Source organism: Leptosomus discolor, chromosome 4 (genome assembly GCF_034619465.1).
Source record: "Leptosomus discolor isolate bLepDis1 chromosome 4, bLepDis1.hap2, whole genome shotgun sequence".
NCBI lineage: Eukaryota > Metazoa > Chordata > Aves > Leptosomiformes > Leptosomidae > Leptosomus > Leptosomus discolor.
This window is the reverse complement of record NC_141394.1, coordinates 9,293,814-9,318,105: the sequence shown is the minus strand read 5'-3', so window position 1 is coordinate 9,318,105 and position 24,292 is coordinate 9,293,814. Positions and strand designations below refer to the sequence as shown.

Genomic DNA, 24,292 nt, shown 5'->3' with positions numbered 1-24,292 from the left:
AACAGAGAGCTGGAAGCCAGTCTGTAGTCACAAAACCAGACTAGTAGTTGCAGTTGAAGCATCTCCCTAAATATTCCTCTTATTTAGCACATCCAGTAACTCCCAACATACATACTCTACAGAACACAGCTGCAAGCCATTCAGCTGCAACTATGACTTTAGATCATCAACCAATTCTTTCCCAGCAAGACTGCATAGCCAAATTTGACATAATCCTAGCAATAACACCATAAACATTAGACTAAGTATAAATTGATAAAATACATTAAATAACTTTCAAGGTGACCTGGTAAATAAACACAGAACAAATAAATTAATTAGAAAGCACTACTTGTACAATACAATTGCTGATACATGAGTGCTATTCACTGCTGCACAGCACAAGCGCAAGAGCAGTGGACTTGATTACAACACAATATCAGAACACATTCAATATACGAGCATCAGGAGCAGAGTGCCATGCTTGGCCCAGTGTGCTGTAATGAGAAGTTGGATGTATTTAAAGGAGACGAGCATCTAGAGGACAAACTAAAATTAGAAGCACATTCCCATAGGCAGTCCATGAGAATACTAACACGCCACTAAAAAAAGAACTTCCAAATTTGGAAGGTGACCGGGAGCAGAGAGGTATCATTAAAGCCCTATCAACTGGAAAAAAATCCTGGATCAGCAGTTTTGTAGGAGTAAGTAAGTCTTCAGTGCAGAAACATGCAAAACCCAAACGGAGTAATTACAAGATATTTACCCATTGCCAGCGATGGAGGTAAGTGGTATTAGCAGGTTAAAAAGCATTCACTCTGTGCTAGGCTGCAGCAGGTGAAAAGCCCAGAGAGCAGTCCAGTCAGCATCCTTTGGTACGCCAGGGCTTTGACAGATACTTCCAGGAGCAGAGCCACACAACGGCCTCCCATGACGATGAAAAGTGAGCCTGTGACTTTCTAAAGTAGCGAGGAAAATCCTAAAGGACACCTGAAACACTTGCAACAAGACAGGGGGTGGGTAGGGGGACAGCTGACATTCTGGAACTGATTGATTCTGTCCCCTCACCCTTGAGCACAAGGGGAAGACTGGCTAGACTGGAACCAGCTGCTGGCACACTGCTGCCACTCAGGGGGACAGGAAAGGGTAACATCCCAGCAGAGTTATGGACATGCTAAGCTAAGCAGGCAGTCCTGAGACCTGATGAGGACAGACCTGCAGCTATTTAAAAATAATTAAAAAAAAAAAAAAGAAAACCATGCTGTGCTAAGTAGTTTACAGGAGAACTCCTCTTAGGAAGACACAGACTTAGAGAAGCTCCTCTTCAAAAATCTAGAAGTTTTCAGTGATTTTTGTGAGATGCACTGGCCAGCAGTCTCTAGCAGGTAGTTGCAGTCATCACTAAAACCACCAGTTACCACAATCTGAGTGTGCCTGTTTTGACTGGGATACAGTTAATTTTCTTCACAGTAGCAATACGGGCTGTGTTTTGGATTTGTGCTGCAAACACTGTTGGTAACTCTGGGACGTTTTCATTATTGCTGAGCAATGCTTACGCAGAGTCAAGGCCCTTTCTGCTCCTCACACCACCCCACCAGCAAGTGGGCTGGGGGTGCACAAGAAATTGGCAGGGGATACAGCCGGGAGAGCTGGCCCCAACTGACCAAAGGGATATTCCGTACCATATGATGTCACGCTCGGGATATAAAGAAGAAGGAGAAAGGCGGGGACATTTGGAGTGGTGGTGTTTGTCTTCCCAACTAACCACTGCACACATGATGGAGCCTGGCTTTCCTGGAGATGGCTGAACACCTGCCTGCCGATGTTTGCTTTGCTTGCGCGTGTGGCTTTTGCTTTGCCTGTTAAGCTGCCTTTATCTCAACCCTCAAGTTTTCTTACTTTCACCCCTCCGATTCTCTCCCCGGTCCCACCAAGGAGGTAAGCGAGCCAGTGGCTGTGTGGGGCATAGCTGCTGGCTGAGGTTAAACCACAACACTGAGCAAAGAAAGAAACTGTACTATGGTTCCTCCTCTTCCATGACTTCTCCAGAACAGGCGGAAGGGATAATTTGTACTGCTGCTACTCAAGGTGCATTTGCATAGGTAGAGAACACACGCTAAGTCTATGTTGCTAAACAGAGAAGAGCCAGGGGCTGATGTTCAGCCAAGCCTCCTAGTGTCACAGCAGTACATAGTTTCACTTCGTTCATTATCTTCTCTACGAAATTTTAATTTTAGTAAGTAACCACATTTTTCATGTACTGTTCTCAATATATAATATCCAAGATATCATAAAATCTCTTACTGAATGGGTATTCCATTGTGTATTTGGTTTGTGTAGCAAGGTTCAGGTAGCTTCACATTGGGAGAGATGCAGATGCATACGAAACGCAAAAAAGCAAGAGAAAAAGGGATTTCTGCACATGATGTGATATAGACAAGTTCACCATATAAAATATACTTCCAAATGCATGTCTTGCAACCAATTAAAAATGATACTCCAAGAAGTCAGGCCCTGTTTACAGTTTTTAGTCAAATGACACTTTCATTAAGAATTTATGTCACAATATTTAAACATGAACATGTATATGTTTTTAAGAAAAGAACAAAACCATCCTAACAGGGATGCAGCTGTATTCAAGAATATCCACTTTTCATTCCAGTACCCTGTTTGCTGATCAGCAAGATTTTAGAGAATGAAACACCACAAACTGCTTGCTCCTTGCCCTAAACTATTTTCTTTTGCAGCATCTTGCCCAGTAAAACATCTTAAGAGCAGGCTAATGCAATGCTCAGATGTAAAGTTACAACCACAACAGGCCATACCCTGAATTACACGGTATCTTGTGCCTTTGAAGTAACCTGTGACATTAACTTTTTATTTCAGCCCAGTCTAAGTACTTATTAGGACAGCTTAACTTGTTGCTACCTATTGTTTCTCTCAGGCGCCCTCCACCAGACAGCCAACACGATGCTTAGGGGGCTACATGTGGCACACAAGGAGGGGCTGGGCTGGCCCTGAGAAGGGAAGGCTGGAACATCTCTTGCTCCTGTTATCAGCTACCAGCAGGGAGGCTGTCGAGATGGCAGAGACAGTCTTCTCCAAGGTGCAAATGGCAAGACAAGAGGCAACAGATGCATGTATGGAAAATCCCAGACAGACATAAAGACTATTTATTTATGTTGACAGGAAGGTGGTCAAACGCTGGAGCAGGGCCTGGAGTGGCTATGCAACCTTCTTCCCTGGAGATTCTCCAAACTCAGCAGGACAGGCCTTGAGTAACCTAATTTTACTGGACATGGCTTGAGCATGGGGTTGGGACTGGATAACCTCCAGAAATCCCTTCCAACCTGCATGATTCCATGATTTACAATGCTTTTGTTCAGGGGGCATGCTACATAAGTAAAGCAAGATGTCTGGGCAGATGGGAGTAGCCCCAAGGATTGCCTCTCCTAATGAGATTCCTGGCTTTGTATCGTCTTTGGAAGAGCAGCAGAGACATTCCTAAGCTCCACAGTGAGCTCCCAAAGTGCCACTCCTGATTTATGAATGCTTAAGTCAAAACATGATCCAGAGTCCTAAGTCAGGAGACCTTCCTTTCACCTCTTGGCACTCCCACCTTAGATCCCCAGCTTTCCCCCATTCCCTCAACTCAGGTGTTTTCTCCTCCCCACCAGTCACATCACCGTTCCTCCCCCTCCTTTCCCTCTCTCTGCCCCCATCTCTGAATTTATCCTTTTCTGCATTTCACAGGGAACTGAAGTTGAGACAGCAGAGAGGAGAGGTAAGGGTGGGACTCGGCTCTGAGGTAGTACAAACAGCTAAACACTTTCTCCTTGGGGAGATCTTTTCCAGAAGCAGGCACCTACTGAGCCCTTCCCCTCCAGCCTCTCTGTCGGTAAGGGTGAGGATGGGTCAGGATGCCAAACACTCCAAATGGGCAGATTTAGGCTGCTTGGGAGACAAATGCTGCCCTAGTGATAATTCTCTGTTTTCTCTTGGGAAAGGGAACAGGCTGAGACAAAAGTGTCCCACAGAGCAGGTTCAGCCCACAGCCACAGATGTCAAGCCTGGAGCTGGGTTTATACTGGAAACTACCTGACAACAATTTTACCACCCATACAGGAGTTGCAGCCAAACAGTGACACCCATCCACACTACTGTAACCTTTTTTCAGTTCGGGTTTGTTGGTTCTTTTCCCCAACTCAATTAAGAGGTTCACAACATTGTTTTCCAGCATTTGGGTATTGATCCAAGAACCACAGCAGAATTCACCTATTAAACCATCAACAATGTCGTCTGTACAAAGCAAAGGGAACAGGACTTACACTATCCCGTAAAAATGGTCTAAAAATGTCTGTACTAGCTTTACTGAAACAAAAAGCTCACTTTAGCTTAAGTAGCAGAGATCTATGTTTTTGGAGGAAAGGGTCCAGAGGAAAATTACATATTTGTGGTTTAGCTGGGAGTCATGATGTCTATCCGTATGCATAACACGTGGTTGCAGTTTCATAATAAACAAAGCTTTCAAACAAAAAATTCTAAGTTCTCAAAGATTCATCTTGTGTCTGTAAAAAGAGAGCAATTCATTTTAATCTAGCTTATTTATATGGTTCTTGAAGTCACCAATGCAATTATGGAACCCTTCCTTCCAGAAAGCATATACAGAAAGTAAAACAGAACAAGAGATCAAAATACAAACAGGAAAGGTGGCAGCCATCTTCGTCCTCACTCCCTGCAGCAGGTTCCTCAAGAGAGATGTTTAAATTCCACTTCCCATTTCTGTGGATTACTCTATTTTACATTTAAAATGACTGGCTACACACACGTAACAGGCTTTATGGAAAGAAAAAAAATGTTTAGAAGTATCTGGACACGCTATAAAAAGAACTTTCATGCATTTAACAAAACATACAAAACCAGCTGTAAGCAGGCAAGAAAAATCCTTCAAGGTCTGGTTCATGCTTGATTTCTACATTATCATTACCTATTTTGGAGCAAATTATGCATACACTTTCGAGGCAAAAATGTGACAAAATTTGTGACAAATCTTAGTGAAACCTCATTTCCTCGGTATATTATGGATGTTGCTACAGTTATCGGGGGTATTAAACACGAGCAATGCTTCACTTGAGCTAGAATAATCCTGTCCTCCATTAAAAGGAAAGAGAATTAACCTAGTGTGGCAAAGCGTAGTGTCATTGTCTAAACTGAAAGACATTTTTATGCTCCACAGTAACCCAGAAGAGTAAAACCTAAAGATTCAATGCCACTTTTACCAGAATAAAAGGATTATGCTGGAACAGAAACAGAGACAAAAGCTTTAACACCTAATAAAGCTTCCTTCACACTTCTTTGCTTTCCCACTCAAACAGACCACATTTTCCACACTTAGCATGTTACATGTTGAAAATTACTGACACACTGATTAGCACTAAACAACTTACAGTATTTTCACTATGGTATATTTTTAATATATGTCACTCACTGTTAGGGCTGCCAACAGCTCCACAGAAAGCCCTTTGCTCACCAAATTCTTACAACATCAGAAGTGAAAACTTTCAGTCTTTGTCTTAAACATCAACTACGCATTCAAGACAACTTCACCAGTTAAAAGAAATCAATTTAATAGTGATAACAAAAACTGCTGAGAATGAGAAAGACTGCAGAAAAGCCAGTTCCCACAAAACTCATGATGCCCTCTTGTGTGTTCCTGCCTGGTTCAGTCTCATTACAGTATATTTAATTTCACAAATAGCTACTACAAAACCAGCTTCTGTATTCTGTTGCACTTCACTATTCAGCTACAGGCTGTAGCCACAGCCAAGTTTAAACACTGAATCTATTATTTTATAATACTCATTAAATTGGCTTTTACATTAAGTATGAAATTATGTTATACCACTGGTTTATTTGGTTTCTTGATGTTCTATTTTAATTCTCTCAAGGACTATGGTTCACCTTATTTATCATGGAAAAACCAAATTTAATTAATTCAATAGAATGGGTGAGATTTAAAATTGTTGAAATGATCAGCTCATCTAAGCAATAAAAATAATTAAAGGAAGCAAGATCTTCTACATGCTGCAGTCCCACAGATTTCCAGTTTCTTTAGGAGGTAAACAAAAGCTTTCATATATAGATATACATACACACAAGCATAAACTCATACAGTTGAGGACTTGTTTAATTTTCACTGCATCAGGAAAGGACTATGTTACTACCTTTCAAGTCTCTATTAATATATTTTTTCACATACAGAATGAAATCTGAAATTAAGCTCAGAAAAAAATATTGTGCTAAAGAACTATATCCACCAGCCCTAACAGGCCTGATTTTTATTCCATATTTGGTTTATACAGTAACTTAACTAATGCCAGCTGAGCTACTCCCGACTTTGCCACAGTAAGTCAAAGAAATTCAGAAAGGATTTACTAAATCCACATTGCTGTATATTAATAGCATTTCTTTTCAGATTCTTGTGAAATTATGTGAAGTCCCATGCAAAACCTTGCTGAATGAAAACCATAAGGGACACAAAAAAGCTACATATCTTGAATTATTCTCTGTTCAAAAAAGACAAGCTGATATGAAGTTTCTTATTTTTCCCCCCACATGAAGGATTTAACGATTTCTGTGCTCATTTTTTGTGTTACTGTGGGGAGAAACTGGAAAGCCCCAACACGCAGGCTTTTCCTCCTTCAGGCATAAGGGTAAGCTCCTGAACAAGTAAGCTGAACACAAACAAAGACTTTGATGAGGAGCAGTGCCAAGTTTAGGTGCTACCAATTTTCTCAGCAATTTATGTGAGGTTCCCAGTTCAAAGTATGAAAACCAGAGCAGATTGCAAATAGACAGCCACACATTGAGGAAATCAGTTTGGTGATTTGTCTTTCTTCCCCAGTGTCACAGACTGTCCTGCATCTAGCGTGCCTCTTAACCTGCTGCAGTCACCCTTCCTTGGAAAGATGCTCCTCCATACTCCCATACAGTGGTCCAGCTATAGTTCTTCATAGAAAATAGACTCTTCTGCCCTCTAAAGCATGGCAACTCATGGTAGTCAGCAGCGCCACAGCTCCAGCCCGACCAAGGCTAAGCAAGCAGATCCGCACGCAAGTGGCTCGGGCCTATTAGGGCTGACATGGCGCCGTTTCTGCTTGGCAGTCCTACTTACCTCTAAATATCCTGACTTACAAAGCCATTCAGGGACAGCCTGTCCTGGTGCCAAACGGACTTCATTTATCACCTGAAGGGCTGCCACATGTCAGTAAAATCTGCTGTGGCCTTTCAGGAAGGGATAAAGATTCATCAGAGTCAGACTTGAGCCTCCTGTAGTTGGCTAATGGATCCTGTCTGCTTGCCATGTCTTATACACCATCTATAAAGCAAAGGGAGGAGGCAGCAGCAGGCAGGGAACGATGTGCTGTAATGAAGGCAGGCATGTTAGCACTGCCATGTGAAAACCAGGAGATTTTGGTTATATACATGATCCTATTACACTGCACATACCATTTTGCTGCATACAGCTTTTCCACAAGTGACAGCAGAAGCCCTTCCAGTAGCTACAGAGAGAATATAACTCTGATTTAGGAAAATACTACCCAAAGTCAGCACAAGCCCTGCAAGAGCAAACTCAACCTGGAAAAAACCCCACAGGTTTGAATCAGCAGTTTTCCAGACCGGGTCAGGACTTGCATCATCAGGCTAATGCAGTTCTTATCATCCGTTGGGACTTCATAAACTAAAATTACCAAAGCAGGCTCTAAACCACCATCAAAAGTAATACGTTGATGGTGCAAAAGTGTTACACCAGTATGTGGATTGCTAGACTAGAAATCAGAGTGCTAAAATACAACTTTAGGTAAAGTTAAAAGAGGACTGAGAAATCAAAGTTTACCCAAAGAAGATAAAGGCCTGAAAATGGGACGATGACAGTGGATTTCTTGGTGGAGAGATCATTAGTTTTCCTTAGCAATTTTCTTCCCAAATTTCTAAATTAAAAAATTTGAAGCGTTGGTACACATAACAGCTGTAAAAGTAGTAGTTACACAAGATGACAAACCCTTCATGGGTATTTGTTCAGCAAAGGAGGCAAGCTTTTAATATAACTTGATGTGTAATCTTACAAAGAAAAAGCACTAGGTTCTCCAAACAGCAAGGCTCAACCTACATTTACATCTTTCATGTTAACTCTATTATGTTAGCAAGCTGTAATGAGTAAAAAAGGAAACTTATACACACTCATTTTGTTACAGTCATCACATCATGGTAAGAACCTGAGAAATACAGCAATGCTGAAAATCAGACTAATGTACAAGCGACTGCAGCCCAGCACAAACTGTGGGAACTCTGTTACTAAAGGAAACTGAGCTGCATTCGCCTAGAAATTTCCTACCACAATATAACAGAACGAGCAAGCCAGATTATTCAAGAAATGCTGGAAAAGGAGAAAATACCAGTATTGCCAAAGACTGATCAGGAAGAAAGGACTCTGAGCCCCCACAAAATATTTGTGGGGCATGTTAATTCCAAGTCATGAAAATCTTCTCTTGGACAGATCTAGAACATGGCATCTTTTCTGAAACAGGAGGAGAAGAATTTGTCTCTAATCCTTTGAATTGTGCACCTTGGTGCAGGTGGTGATGCATGAAATTTGTGCTGACTTACAGAACCCTACCTGCCTGTCACCAAAGCTGGCATCGCCTGTTTGTAGTTCAGATCATACATTCACAAATACAAACATGTATGTAGAACGGCTGGCCTGCCAGAGGATCTGGACTACATCCTTGTACTGGCCCAAGCAATGCAATAAGCTGAAGACATGTGATCTCATGAAATCAATTTAGATATTTGTTTCAACCAAGTTCTTCTGTGCACTTCAGCCCTTCCGCCACATCAGTTTATTATTGTTTTTAACGCATCTTCCCTGGCTTGTTCAAACTCACAAATACACTCTAGTTACAGCAAGGAGCAGGTAAACATCTCTAGAGTCAGACTAGCACCACATACAGTAACCACCGCTTTCCATAACCGCGGAAGAGCTGCACCTCCTCCCATGAGTTGTACATTCCCTTGTCTGGCATCACTTTACAATGCAAAAATTTTGGCTGGGATAAAATAACGCAGATAACACTACTCTTCCTCTTTAACCAGATTTGCATATGAAACCTCTAAGCTTTTGAGACTGTGTAAGAGAGCTTTCTCAGAGATTAAACATTTCATTTTGAACTGCGGTATGTCTGTTTTCAATTATGATTATTATTAAAAGGAAGGAGCTGATTCTTCCCCCAAACAATTATATTAGTCTAAAAATGTCACAAAGAACAGTATTTGTTAGTTAAAAGCGAAAAGGAGAAAAACTAACCAGAAGGAAGAGCAAGCAGACTGCCAAGTGCTTTTGGAGTACCAAGCATACACGTTTATTTCAAACATTCAGTGAGATTACTAGTTTTTCTGATAACTTTTAAGAACATACATGGGGACAGAGAAACCAGATGGACAGGAAAATCCCATCCTTGCACAGAAATCTCAGGTACAGCAAATATTCTTGTGAGATACACCCTTGGCATGTAATTAAGGGTCTGAAAAACCCAGATACTACTCTGTAAAGATCAAGGTACATTTCTGTTTCTAAGGTTTACAAAGCAATGAAACAGATGCACCCCACCCCCCAAAAATATTTTTTTTTTGCTTTCTACGAATGCTTGAGTAGAAAACATAGTTCTGGAAATAAAAGGAACAGAGCTTTCTGCATCTACCTATGTTTTCTGCAGAAGAACAGAATTTCAAACACAAAATAAATCAGGATAAAATAAGCATCCCAGTAAAAACAACACAAACTATCAACATTGGTCTGTCCCATTTTGCAACATATGCTGTTAGATGAGATCCTTCTGCAGGTCTCAAAGTCATGAGCAGTACTGGAAATAACTCCTCCTACACACTGCTCAAAAAAATGCCAAACACCTGGCATAGACAGCTCATTGATGGCAGAGCAATAGCTCAAAGGAGATGAGAACAGTACGTGTTGCTTTAGGTGATCTACTGGGATATTATATCTCATCGTAGAATTAGAAAGGAGCACCGCATTAGAAAGAAACAGTCTTGCCTGCATATATTTCCACTTGACTTCTGTGACCTGCTATTTGTATTTGTTATTTTGTGTTTCCCCTCAATTTTCTAAACTGATATCTACCGTATAAAGCAATTAAGTGTTCCTACCAATATTGGGATGCTTCAAGAGGCGACAGATTCTAGCTTCTCTTTCCAGTTTCTGGTGATCTGCAACAAAGGAAAGCAAAACAGTTGCTTTTAGTATGAAGATTAACATAGGTCAGTGTATTTGCTTTACAGAAGCAGAAAAGTTATATGATCTGATGTGATCCTTAAAAAAATACCTCCTTTATTTAGATCCATTAAGATTTTACATTCAAACTGTTTGCAATATTGAATTAGGTTACTGCATCCAACCACTTCTTTGATGGACTACCACAGGCAGTTCCATTAGAAGAATCAAGCTGCCGATTTATTGGGGAGAACAGGAAATATCATGACCTATAATTATCAGGCAACAAACTACGTTACATGAATCAAAATAAGGACAACCTGAACCTCTAATGTTGCCTTAGTTGTTTAACTGCTTTAATGATACCTAGTGCACAGTTCGAGTCGTGGCAGCCACCCTGACACAGTGCCAGCACTCCGGCCACCACGTGCTCCCACCACAATACCATGCTACAGGAACTACCAATAACTAATGACCAACAGTTATTATTTTCCCAGCAGGGCTAATCTCTCTCTCAGGCTGATGATTCATTAACCTGAAGATACTCTGAACATGTAGGGCCAGGTGTACCATCTGTTGGCTCCTCCTCTCCCGGTCATTTGATTATTTTTAACCTTCAGGTAAAGCAACAGGCTGTAGGTCTGAACTTGTACATCACCGAGCCCTAATGACACTTCTAGAGATAAAATTCTGCTACTTGCATCAAGCTCTGTTTTACTTAAGCTTTTGTTTGCCTTTTTTTTTTTTAATGTACCACACTTTTATAATATTTGCTCCAACCACCACCATTTATAGTACTACTGCTGCTGCATTTTGGTTAACATTAAGTAATATAGTACTTGTTTTATATAATATATATAAGAGTGTTGGAGGGGGGTGCATGAATTATTTATACTGGAAATACCCAAAGGTCTTCAGGTATGTTAAAATGTCTAGTGTCAGGCAGTATAAAACACATACAGGTAACTCTGGCAATAAAACACATAATTTGGAGATAATGAAAACAGCCAGCCACTGCCTACTGTAATTCTGTAATTCCAACAGACTTGTAGTGAATTTATCCTCACTTTCTGCAGCACAATTTCTATGCCTTGTAAGAATACTAAGCTTTTGTTAAGAGGTAGAAAAGCAGCACAGATTCAATTTTATAGTATTATCTAAAAATAATTTTTCAAAATTAGAAGAGAAACAAACTGTAAAATGTTCTTGGAGATAAGGCTCTTTTGCTAATATTTTAACTAACTCAGATTTGCTACCCAAGGATATTATACTAACCAGTTCTTCATGGGGACTCAAACTTCAAACGCCACACAAGTAATTCACGTTGTGCTATCTCTGCAATCCTAACTATCCGCATTACATTTGAAAACACTCCTGACAACTGGAAGGGGAAATTCCTAACTGTCCTTCCACCCTATAAAAACAGTAGTCCGTATAGTAAATTTTGAGTTGAATAACCAGCATTTAGAGAATACAAAAAGTTTAATCTACAAGAGAACATTAGGCATGAAAATACTACAGGAAGAATTAAGAAATAATCTGGTTTTGTAATGTAACTCTTAGAGACCTATTATGGTATCTGTTGTCTCTCGTAATACCATCAGTGTAATTAGGTTATCTTTCCAAGCCACTAGATCATAGTTCCTCTTATACCAATCTGACATCACAGTCTACTGGACAAGAGTCAGAATAGGGTTCAAGAAAAAAGGTACTATAAACCCCCTCCTCTTCAGTGCCTGAACGCTGTAGTGGGAATCTGACATCCTCCTTTTAGCTGCTGCTCGACTCCACAAATTGCCTCCTTTCACACCTTTCTCTCCTGTGGGGAGTCCTAAAGCTCCTGGTTCAAGTCAACCACAATCCAGAAGCTTCCCTCTGCTACATCAGCCAAGGGGTGACAGGAAGATTTGCAGCCACGTTTACCCAGCAGGCAGCTACCAGGCTCTGCGGAGAGTGCACTTCCTGCTCTGCTCTTTACGATCAAGCACTGGGAGCTACTCCTTTCAGAAAATTTAATCTAAACATAGATCAGCAAAGTCAACCTGGAAGTGGGAAAACTGAATTCTACACAGATGTCTGTGCCGGCACAAGGGAGACAGGGAGGCACAGTGTGACAGCGAGGGTGGCCAGCAGCCTCTGCTGCTGCCGAAAACTGTGACTTTGCTTTCCTGGAGATCACTCTGGCTCCAGCCTGCCCGCTGTGGAGGTGCTCTACACGTGGCTCGTTAAACAGGACAGAGAGACTCTCTGGGTGAGCAAGGTGAGAGCATCAGGCGCAGACGGGAGCAGCGGGTGTGCAAGGGCAGCGGTGATCCTGGGCGTTCACGCTGGACCAGGAAGACACGGTCTCCCTGCTGTGAGAGCTGCTTCGCATGAAAAGCATCAACAACCCCTGCATAAAACACACAAGCCGTGATAGAAGCAACGATCACAATCTAAGGCATCTTCCCACCAGGTTGGCAGCTCAAGTCATAAAATTAATTCTATATCCTGGTTGTTCCAATAATGATTACTGTTAAGGATTGAACTGGAATCTTGAGAGCTCTCCTGCCATTGAGTGTGTTCATTACCAGCCAGCTAGCTTTGGCTGCCTCTTTGCACAGTGCAGTGAACAATCAGCTCTCGTTCACAGGCACAACCTCTTAGGTGTGATAACGATAAGAATAAAATGACAAATAGTGACAACTCCAAGAAAATTTTAAAAAGCTCAATCCTTTCTGCAAAGTGTCCAGGTAGTTAGATATGTGTGTTTAAAAGAAGAACAGATCTAAAATAAAATAGAAAAAGCAAACTCGACCGTTAAAATAGTTACAACTTCAAGTTTGTAAACACTTTTTAAATCAGGAGGAAAACACAAGAAAGGAAGATTCATTACTTTTTCTGTATTTTGTACTTCCCAATATTTTCAGTCATCTTCAACAATAAGAATAATTGAATCAATTCTACATATGGTAACAATTCGGATTATTTTTATACTCTTAAGAAGTATGCAGTCTTCTGCCCAGAGGTATAATTCTTGAGCTAGTCACCACTTGCCAACTGAACCATCACAATTCTCCGTGAGGCCTCAAAGCCTACGCCACTTGCATGAGAAAATTTGTCAGCTTAACCCTTCTCCGTGTTTACCTTATCGTTAACTCAAAAAAGTAATTTTAAATTTCAGAAGTTCAAAACATAGAATAAGATTTTTAAAAAGCTGCAAGATAAGCTCAAAGTTCTTTTACACACTTAAATTCTTCCACTGAGGTTTTCTGTTAAGTTTTTTTTAAATCAGTTGCAGCAAGTCTGAAACACAAGCACAGACATATACAGTTACGGGATCTTAATGCCCATCAGCATTGGTTGTAACTTAAGCATGGGTTGATCAACTGCCATATAATACACAGCACACAGGGAGACAATCTGAAATGCAAACTAAACTAAGCTTGTTTCAGAAGAAAGATGGAAATACAATCTGTGTCCGGGGGTGAGTGTGGGAAGAAAATAACAAAATCAAGTGACTATTGGTCATTTGGCTCAAGATGTCTCTCTTGGGTGCACTACTAGCACTACTTCAAAAGGCTGTTCTGTACTACCTCAGTCTATATTTACAGGATTAGCCAGAATAGCTAGAAACCTGGAAGGTGTCTGAGTCTTCTACGAAGTGCTAAATACATCCTATGTCAACTCTTCAGGAATAACACAGAGATAATAAAGCAGTTCATGTCTGACTTTGAATAGAAACACTTTACATTTCTTTGCTATTAAGTGCTATACCACAGCTTCTGAACCGACACACCGTATAGGATTAGTTTCTCGCATACACTAAGCATTTTCCTTGGTTGGTTAACTGTTATCATACTACGCCCCAGAGCACTCTGAACCCACCGAGCAGGTGGGTACCGCCGGGGTAAAGCAAAGCAAAGCAATCTAGAGTACTAACCCATACAACGCATGACATCATGACACAAATGTTCCTCCTGCTCCAGCAGACAGACAGTAAATCAAAAGAGATTAAAAAACCTGTAAGTAAATGTTACTTCACAATTTACAAGGTGAAATAAACTCTCAAATGACATGAGCATAGAGTAGATGGAGCTCTTTGTCATTTAACTGAAAACAACTTACTGAGCCTAAACCTGCAAGGTTCTGGCAGCCCCTGGCTCTCACTGATGTCACCGAGACTTTGGTATCAACTGCATAAAAACATAAAGGGTATCTGCACACGTGCATGTACTGAAACACTTTGAAACAACAGCCACTGTAACTGAACAACGTACTTAATTTATTCAGCTACATAAATTCTTCTTGTGTACTGAACTTCATATTGCTAACTCTGATGCTTCAGCTAGTACGCTTCTCTGAAAAAAAAAAAAAAAAGAAAAACCCCAAGACATTTCCCTCAAATTAATACCATTTCCTAGAGACAAAGGCTCACATTGTAAGGCCTGGCAATTAAAAGCACCTCGTGAATACAATCGTTACTCGCACTTCCAGCTTACGTGTCAAAGCAAGGCCATGCCCTGCGTGTCATACGCCCACAGTATTCAGTCAGCGGTAGCTGTGCTTGTGCAGGCTGCTTCAGGCTGTGCCACAGAACAAGAGGGTAATTCACGCAACAATCACGCTCTGGTAAAAGGGTAAGTAGCACACCATGCTGAGATAGGGCTGATACTCAGCTCTCATTTACAGGCATAATGGCATCCTCAAATAACAAATACTACAGCTGAGCATTTTCAGGTATGAAGACAGGCTAAATTGTTACAGCATGATTTAAGAATAGTAACTGTATTGATTAAAAAAGCATGTCTGATATTTTTGTAAATCACAATAAAAATGTCTTACTCAGATATGCTGCTGGATGCACTGCAATATATGAAGGTTACATCAGCATTATCATTACTAATGACTGCATTATAATATTCCCAGATTTCCATCCCAAACCTTAAGTAGTATATTGACCGGTGCCAATTAGGTGGTATCTGGTGTCACATAAATTATAGTAATGAGCTCTCTACATTTACCTCATTTAGTTGCATGTGTCAGAGTAGTTATTACACCTGTTATAAGAGGAAATGTTAAGTGAATGGAGATACCTCACACCATGCACATTGTGCCATAAGGCAGCAGAAAGAGCATGAAATACTCAGTCAGGGATTTAAGTGGACATTAAGGTCCAGAAGATGACAGCTGCACTTCCAAAGAAATAAAAGTAATCCTTAGCATTGTTAGAGGAGTGTCAGAAACCTTCTGAGTAAGTCTGCAGTATGCAAGTATTTCTAGGGGGAGCCAAATGCAAATTTAACCTTGTGGAGTACTCAAGAAGACAACTCGCCTTTAAAGTTTGCATATTTCTCCTACGTGTTTCAGGAAATACTGTGTTCCTTCCTTCCTCCACTTAGCTTATTAGTATATCCAACTGCAAACGCTGTACATAAATATCTATTTCTGTTACCCTGTTTTCAGCCAGGCTTCAATTACTGTTGATCTGAAGGTGAATGTCAAAGGGCAGGTCAAACAGAAATACTTCAAGCACTCAGCTCCCAACCATCTGAAGCATAAGAAGGTGCGCTGCTGCACCAAGCGCTGATTAGGAAAGAAGTGTCCTGCCGTGACGAGTACAGCCAGAGAAATTCCCTAGCAGGCAGCAAAATCCCACAAATCCTGAGGAAGTTTATGACAGCATCTAGCACGAAATGTTTATGCTACAACAGTATCAGATGAAAAGCTCTAGAAAAAATAAATTCAATAGTAAGTCACTTATTAAAAACAAACAGTTAATTCCTCTCACTTTTGACAGTATATCATTCATCAGTTAAAACTGTGTTCACCTGTCAGTACAGAAAGGGGAATAAGATTACCAGTAAGAGGAAGGCAAACATATAATAAAAAGGGAACACACAAGTGCATTTATACACTTGCTTCCTTTGCTCTCATTTAATTATCTATACTCGATTACAAAAAAAGTCTCCTACACCGTCTACAGAAGAAAGTAAAAAAAATTAAATACAAAGCAGCTCAAAAAGCATCAAAGCAAGTGCAGAAGAGTGAATGCTCTATACATTCTAGATTATTTTGTGAAAGTGAGTCTCTGAACAATGGCATCTGTCACAGCAACAGCTCATTATCAAGACTGGAAAAAGATCACTGCCTGTGAAACACTGATACAATCAGAAAGAAGGTAGCAAAGAGAATAATACAATTTTATTAATGCAAAAGGCCTTGCGGCCAGCTACAAGTAACTTTAATGTGACACGTAGCTAAGAAAAAAAAGTAAAACCCCCAGATCTAATGAACTGAACCATGACAAATTCAGCCTTTACAATAACTAATGAAACAGAATATGGATGTGCAAAATTTGGCGTACTGACAGACAGTAGGAAGGTAAAGATTGAACTAATCCTAATTAATATGACAATATTCTAATAGACCAGAATCCCATATTACAACATAGGAGGTCTGCATCAGAAAATTAGAGTGTCTGTAGAGAGTTTATATTAGGTAGGCAAATAAAGTAACAAACTGTTTCAGTGGTATTAAAATTTACTTTCTTACAAAAAAACCCCAACAACTTACATAGACTATACCTGTTTCTTGGATTAAGTCTAATATATTTTATAATTAAAGGAGGATATAATTAATGTCTTCAACATCAATCTCTTCTACAGTGTCATGATTCTTAATGCAAAGAGCTGATTCTGCATGACCACCCAAATGGAGCTTATCACCAAGGCAGAAATGTCTACTGCTCACCACCTACCAACATCAGTATCTAAAAATTCCAACTTCTCCTCTTTCTAACAAGAGCCTGTAGTAACTTCTGTGTTTTTCTGTTGATGTTTTATTATTTAAGCTTGCAGTCCACAGCAAACAATGTAAGTGCATCTCCCCATTGCTAACTTTTATATTTTTAGCCCCTTTCACTGTCAATACTAGGGGGGGGGAAAAAAAAAAAAGAGATGTACTGACTCGAGTTATTATTGTTCAGTGTGAGATGATGTCTGTTTTCTCACAAAGTTTGCTTAATCTTTCTGAGGATGGTCTCTACAAGCTGTTTCCTACTCTGTGCAATACAGTTCAATGCTTTTCATCTTTTTCCATGTTTTTCTTTAAACAGGCAAATGAAGAGAAAACAAGGCACCCTAAGTCCCAAGAGGCTCTTCAGATAGCACTGCGGCATACCTTAAAGCCTACCCCGGAGCACCTTGGCCCTGTTACATTTTCCCATGGAAATTAGAAATTCTGACAATGGGATGTGCTAGGACACAGCTGTACTTTCCTTCTAGTATTAGTATTACTTGGACTAAAAAAAGGTATTTTTTGCTGACTCTCCTTCACAGATCAACAAAGTTCCTATTAAAAGGAAAGTTTGTGATGCATGAAAATCTCTCTCCATGCTTTTTTTGTTTCTATTAGAATTTAAAACTTTATTGTCACAGAGCATAACCTCTGGGCACCTAAGCCCTCACCAGAATAAGCTCTTCTATCTTAACAAGAGAGATCAAGAGACTATGCCCTGAGACAAAAGGTGTTCAAGGTCTTTGAGCTGATAGCGAGCCAAGCGCCAGAGAGCTTTCAGCCTGCTTAGGAGATGAAGCCCTTTGCTAGAAACTTAAGCCTTGCTGCACACAATTTCTAGGCAGTTCAGGCACCAGGTAGGACCTAACCATCCAACCTTTTAGCAGTTTCTAGGCTCTGCAAAGACGTACCTAACACCTGGTAGTATTTAGGCAGGTAGCTGTTGAATGGGAATTTTTCCCAGCACAGCATAGATGCAAGGCACCTGAGGTTTGCTTACGGCCCATGTCAGATCTGACCCCTCTTCACTACATACAGGACATCTGCACGATTAAGGGTTTAGAACTGAAAACCGCTTAGCGGGTCTGTGAATGTTTCACTGATGAATAAAACCTTTCCTTTGTGCTCCTCTATCATAGAAGTGCCAGATTTTTTTAACCTATGTAAGGAAGGGAGGCACAGAAGTCGGCTGAGACTTTCCCCACCTACCTGCGCAGTGCATAGTCACTCCTACCCCCCAAGCCATACAACAAGGAAGCAGCTCTGAACGTCTCCCAACGCAGCTCACAAGCACATCAAGAGCTGTACAGACTTTCAGGCCAGGACTTCTCCTGCTTTGCACTGGTTCCCTGTATTTTTACTCTTTTAAGTCATTCAACAGAATGTATCTACCCAAAGCAGAAGTTCCAGGACCAGTTCACAGGCTGCACCGACACCCCCGAGTGCCAAGGCCATGCCTAAGCACAAGAAAAGGCACACTTTCCCACAGCAGCGCCAGAGCCCGGCCGTACATGGGAACAGTAGGTAGACCCTGCGTCCTGATGGGAACCCAGGCTGTCCAAACAAACTTTCTCCTCTCACTTTTGAGGAACAAAAAGGACTGCCTGGAATCAGTCTATGAGTGATGCAGCTACAAGGGCACTGATGAAGTTAATCAAGCTCTCTCTTGGGATCTAAGTGTGCTGCATGTAGTAAATCTATGTAAAATTGAGATGTTAAGATTATGATAAACCTTTCCATGTGTGCAGATTCTAGGCCAAACAGCCACAGAGCTGCAAAATTTGGGGGGGGGAGTGGGGGTGGGGCAAAGAAAGCTTACCTTTCAGTATACCAAAGTGTCAAATGCAATGCCTGGATGACCTGAAACAGCAGTCATATTCTTTCTACACATTTTTCCCTGGAAGTTAGGCAAAGCAATTCTTTTAACTCTGTGGGTGAGTGTCACACAGGTTAACATCCCCCACCACTACCCCGTCATATACTCTGACAACTATATAGAGCACAAAGAAGTATTTTAGGTATCATGGAATTTAAGTACTTGTGGTTTAAGGGTATATTGTGTAAGAGGAGTAGTGTTGCAACAGTGACTTTCTTTAAGTCTAGGAATGTGGTTTATACACAATCTAACTGCATCAAACACATTTTTTAAAAGTCTCTCTGAGGAAGTATTAAGGCTCTGGAAACAGTCCAGTTCTATTTCTTCGAACTGATCATTTTTTAAGTTGAAGTCATTAGTGGGGACCAACAATATTACTAAACCCGACTGAGCTGGTTCTTATGAAATATAATTTATAGACCTTTAGCAATTTGCAACCCAGTAATTTTCAGCCTGTAAGATGAAACAAGAACCACATTTATTCATATAACAGTACATCACGCAGCCCTATGAATTTTCCATTACTGAGTTCATGCTACAGAAATGCTCACAGACAAATCTCACCTACTTCCTTCACTACTCTTAAAGGAGGTTTTAAATGCTAAGGAATATGGTCCTTCCAACTCCCAAAAGCACCTTTTCAAAATGAGGCCTCTAGCATTCACTACCTGCTCCTGGGGAAATATTTGAAAACACAGCCTTTACTTATTCTTCTCTTCCTAGTATTTATAGCTAAGAAAAGTGGGACATTCTTATAATAAACAATTACAGACACCAAGAGTACTCATCTGACGCACCCCTCCTAATGTTTCCTGAACAGAAGCACACGCCAGGTGTTCATTGTCACAAAGACATCTTTTCCATGGATACCCGGGCCCATAATGGATAAGAGTATGCAACAACAATAGCAGAGCCAATTCTTTTATTAGGCCGTTGGTCAAAGGCATCAACAGACCAGAAATCAGGGCACAGAGTATGCCTCCAGTTATTTCTGTGGCTATGTTCGCATACACCCTCCTATTCAATTAGGCTTCCGAGTATCAAGCAAAAGCAAAATATATTAAACCAAGATCTTTGTAAAATAATGACTAAAACCCACACCTGTTGATTTTCAAATTCTGCCCCAGGGCATTAAGAAAACAAAAGGCACACTTGTGCTCAGCTGTGAAGGCTGCCAACAACAGCAGTTTCCACTTGGCTGATGTTCCTGCAGGGCTTTCTTCCACTGCCCACCCACTTTCTATGCTAATATTTAAGCAGTCCTAGTGTGTGCGAACTTGATAGATGCAGAGACTTCGTTGCTACCTGCAAAGCAGAGTCAGAGATGGTACAAGTCTCTTCAGGCCACTTTATCAAGACACTTCAGCCCTGATTTCTATGACAACTATGACCAAAAAAAAAAGTGCAGGATATTCCTGTGTTTCTTCTGTTTCTAGCACAGTTGCTAAAATTGAGGAGCACATGATTACTCTAAAGTGAGGTGGCCAAAGGAGTAGAGAGAGCATGTGACATTAAGAGCAAAGCATTAAGCCAAGAAGATTTTACTTTTTTATATGATTTGTGTCTAATGATGTCCAAACCAAACAGAGACGAGACCAACAGAATGATTATAAGAAAACAGGCTGGATTTTACTCAAATGTTGGGAACCTTTAAACAGTTCTTAAAAGCACACATTCCCATGGTGCTGAGTTCAAGCTAATAAATCCTAATTCCCCCCCCCCCCACTTTTTATACTCTTATTTTGCAGTGGATTTAAAGAGCCAGCTGGCCGTTCATTCACTTCACTCTTCTGAGAAGTGACTTAGAAAAGCAAGACCAGTATCAGTAAAAGTGAAACGGCTGCATTGCCCCAGCAAGCCACACTGGCACAAGTGAAGACAACTTTAAACAACAGTCCCTAGAGAACAAAGAGTAGTTATTGTTTATATGTATTTTGCCTATTTCTAGGTTAAATACCCTCATCAGGTTAGAGCAGATAAATCTCCACTTTTAAAAATAATATGTAAGAATATATGCACAAGTCTATATAGTAATTTTTTATGTATTACATATTTTAGATATTATAAAACCAGTACATGTACTGAAATTGAGTAATATGCTGTAAAACTCTTCACTGCCAATGTAAACAGAAAGGCCCTGAGAGCCAGTAGGTGCAAGTTTGATCACCTAGTCACCTACAACTGTTGGACAACGAATCTTCACCTGACATTTAATTCTGTTTATGGTGTGTCCCATCATCCCTACATCAGCTCTTATATTCTGACCTTCTGTCCAGTGCTGCATCTTGTACCATCTCCCCAATACATCTTCATGCAAGTTCTTATACTTGTTTTAACAGGAAAACCTGTTTCATCCTGAATCTTCTCCTTACTACCTCTTTCTGTCCCTGCAGCAGTGTATTATTTTCCTTTGTGACTCAAACTTGCAAATTCTTATAACTGATAGTCAGACAAATCTTTTTCAACCCTTCCTCTTTTTGGACCATAATTTGGTTTGGGCAACAACTCTACGTGCAAGACCTGAGCCTATTAAAAGCAGAACAATAAGGCTTCTTTTGAGACTGACCAGTTTTGCTCCCTATTGCCTCAGTCTCAGTTTCCCACTTCTGGCTGGAACGCTGTTACTTCATACAGGGCAGCCTCCCAGAACTCCCCTCTCCCCTCAGCTGGCACCTCAAACCAGCTGCTCCCCACTACTTTTACCAGGTGACCTTCCTCAAGTCCCTTAATTGACCTGTTCTTTTTTGCATGATGTTTATATACTAGGTTTTGAAAGCTTTTCACATTTTGCCCCCGCTGCCCTTTGCTCCCTGCATTTTTTCCCCTCCGTCTCTAACCAAATGAACATCCTTCATATCTTGTGTGCTGGGAACATTTCCTTCACTGCCCTCCTTTCATTTCTGGTTCTCAATTTTAGACTGTATGCCCTCTACCTCTATTTTTGTGGTGGGTTTTTTTTTTTTTTTTTTTAATTTCTGCTGATAAATATCTGAGTGCACATAGTATTTCGCTCCACTTACTCTCAGCAGGAGGTAAAGCAGAGCATGGACGTAAGTGGACCAAAAGCACTGCGACTGCTTTAGCACAACACACTTCAGCCAAATGGCAGCTTCCATTTTTCAGATTCTACAGAAAAATATGTAACAATTCAGCAACAGGGAGTTTCAGGATGCTTACCCCCTTTTTGCATTGTACAATTTGACAGGTGTGGAGAAGGAGATTAAAGGATAGCAATTTGAAGAAAACTAAATGTCTCATACACTGAGGTTCTGAAAATAATACTGAAACAATTTGTAATTACAAAATGCTGCTGAATCAGCACTTTAGTTCCACAAAGCATCTGTCTGAAAGCCTTTCTACATACGCCCTTGTGCTAATAGGTGTGAAAGCTATAGGAGGTATTCACAAAACTCACAAATGTCGTTTCCTGATTCAGTCAGAAATGCCTGAAGTAAAAGGAGTATTTGCAGCACAAGTGAGTCAACATGTACAGCAAATGGAAGTGACAGCTTTATCCCACGTGGGGACACTTCAAACTTGGTCAGCAGCTTAATGACTGGTTGCTTTTAAGTGGAAGTTGATAAATTTATTAGATGGCTGTGTTATATTAAGTATGGAGGTTTTATTTTCCAGTCCTATGTTCCAATGAGTCAAAATGAAGAGCAGCTTTTCTGCAAAACACAAAATTCTGGAGCATTTGCTCCCACATATTTTCACATACCCTCTTTATAACACCAACACTGAAAATGAGTGTTATATAACTGCTCTTGAATGAATAGCTCTAAACTATAACTAGGGATTTTTTTTTTTTTTCTGTTTCTTAGCTCATTTCCTGCAGAAAGTTGCAGCAAGTTTGCAGGAAACAACAGTATTTGGAAAAAAAAAAAAATCTTAGGAATCGAAAGTAAGTTCAGAAAAACACTTCATATACAAGAGATGCCTGGAATTTCAGGCATCAACTCAGCAGCCTAACAAGCATTAAACATCTGCTTGTCCTCAAATACTTCACTAGAGAGGGATGGGCTTAAGTACATACTTGAATGCCTCGCTGAACTCCAGTCCTACAGACCCCATCTCAAAGAGGAGTAGTTCAACCCATTAAATCCATTAAGAGCATTATAAACTCTGAACAGACTTTTGTTTTGACAGCTACAATTTTGAAGGCATCTTCAAGCACCTAGGTTTCTAAAATAATGCTGTGAGACATATGAGACATTCTCCCTCCAAATGTTGACAAAACAATATTCTTTAATAGCAAAAAGAAAACAAAAACAAAAACAAAACAACAATGCAGCTTACTACAAACCCCAAACCCACTATCAGCTACAGCAATATTAAACTATGGTAGCAAATGATTTTTTAACTTGAAATAAATCATGACCTACTGACTGACAGTAGCTAATTTTAATAGATGTGAGTAATTCCTAGATTTAACACACTAAGTCATGATGACTGCCTGGGATATCCACTTGGCTTGGATAGACGTGAGTAAGTTACTGATTTTGAAGTTGCTGCAAAGAACAACTTCTGAACTCTGACTTTAGGTTCTTCCCTTTGGCAATGTTTATTTTTAGAAAGCATATCAATGATCACTATCTTTTGCCTTGATGTCATTTCTAGAACAAGATACTACATTAATTGCTTGGGAGGGTGAAACTTCTTTATTTTTTTTAAACAGAAGACGACCGGTGAGGATGTTCATTTCACTGACAGCTATGGGATGCTAGAGTATTCCATATTTAATAGAAAGGGAAAGAGTCCTCAAAGGCAGAAATTCCATTGTGCAGAAAAGGTCAACAAGTATTGTTTCTAACATTTCCTGTAGTCACGGTTACTTTAAAACCAAACATTACACAAAACTTATTCTATCAGAGACTAAGGGCTGCTTTTATGCAAATCCACTTGAAATTACTGACATTTATCTTAATAGAAGCTCATGGAGGAGCTAGGAGGAAACAAGTGCAAAACTAGCATCAAGTCCAAAAAGAACAAAAACAATGGTTTGGCAACTGTTATTATGACTCAGAGGAAATTTATTAAGCACATCAAAGCCAAAGCTTTTCATAACAAAAAGAAATGCTAAGAATACATAAACACATGCCTACAAGAATATTTCTTCAAAAGTAACAGTAGTCTGTACAAGTACTATACAATAAAGATACTATTGCATTAATAAAAATATCCTAATGGCTAAATCTCAGTATTTACCAGAAATAGTAGGTCATAAGTAAAGTAGGTATTTATTTCTGCATGGCCCATAAAAAGCTAAACAGTAATAATAATGAACTCAAAAAGGAGTTCCACATTAAATATTAATTTTATTATCTTCCTTCCATTAGCTTATTTTAAGAGAAAGGAGTGGTTTATGACTAACC

General features: G+C 40.2%; 1 protein-coding gene across 23 annotated transcripts in view; it reads right to left on the bottom strand.

Moving 5' to 3' along the window:
- CAMK2D (calcium/calmodulin dependent protein kinase II delta) overlaps positions 1-24,292 on the bottom strand; it is a 144,687-nt gene that overhangs the window by 75,035 nt on the left and 45,360 nt on the right. For 22 of the 23 annotated variants that reach the window (XM_086464679.1, XM_086464694.1, XM_086464683.1 and 19 more), the window contains exon 3: positions 10,201-10,260. In XM_086464679.1, coding sequence (XP_086320805.1) covers positions 10,201-10,260 — 60 coding nt within the window. Of the gene's footprint in view, positions 1-10,200; positions 10,261-14,371; positions 14,423-24,292 lie in introns of all 23 variants that reach the window. The other variant, XM_086464680.1, reaches the window with a different exon arrangement.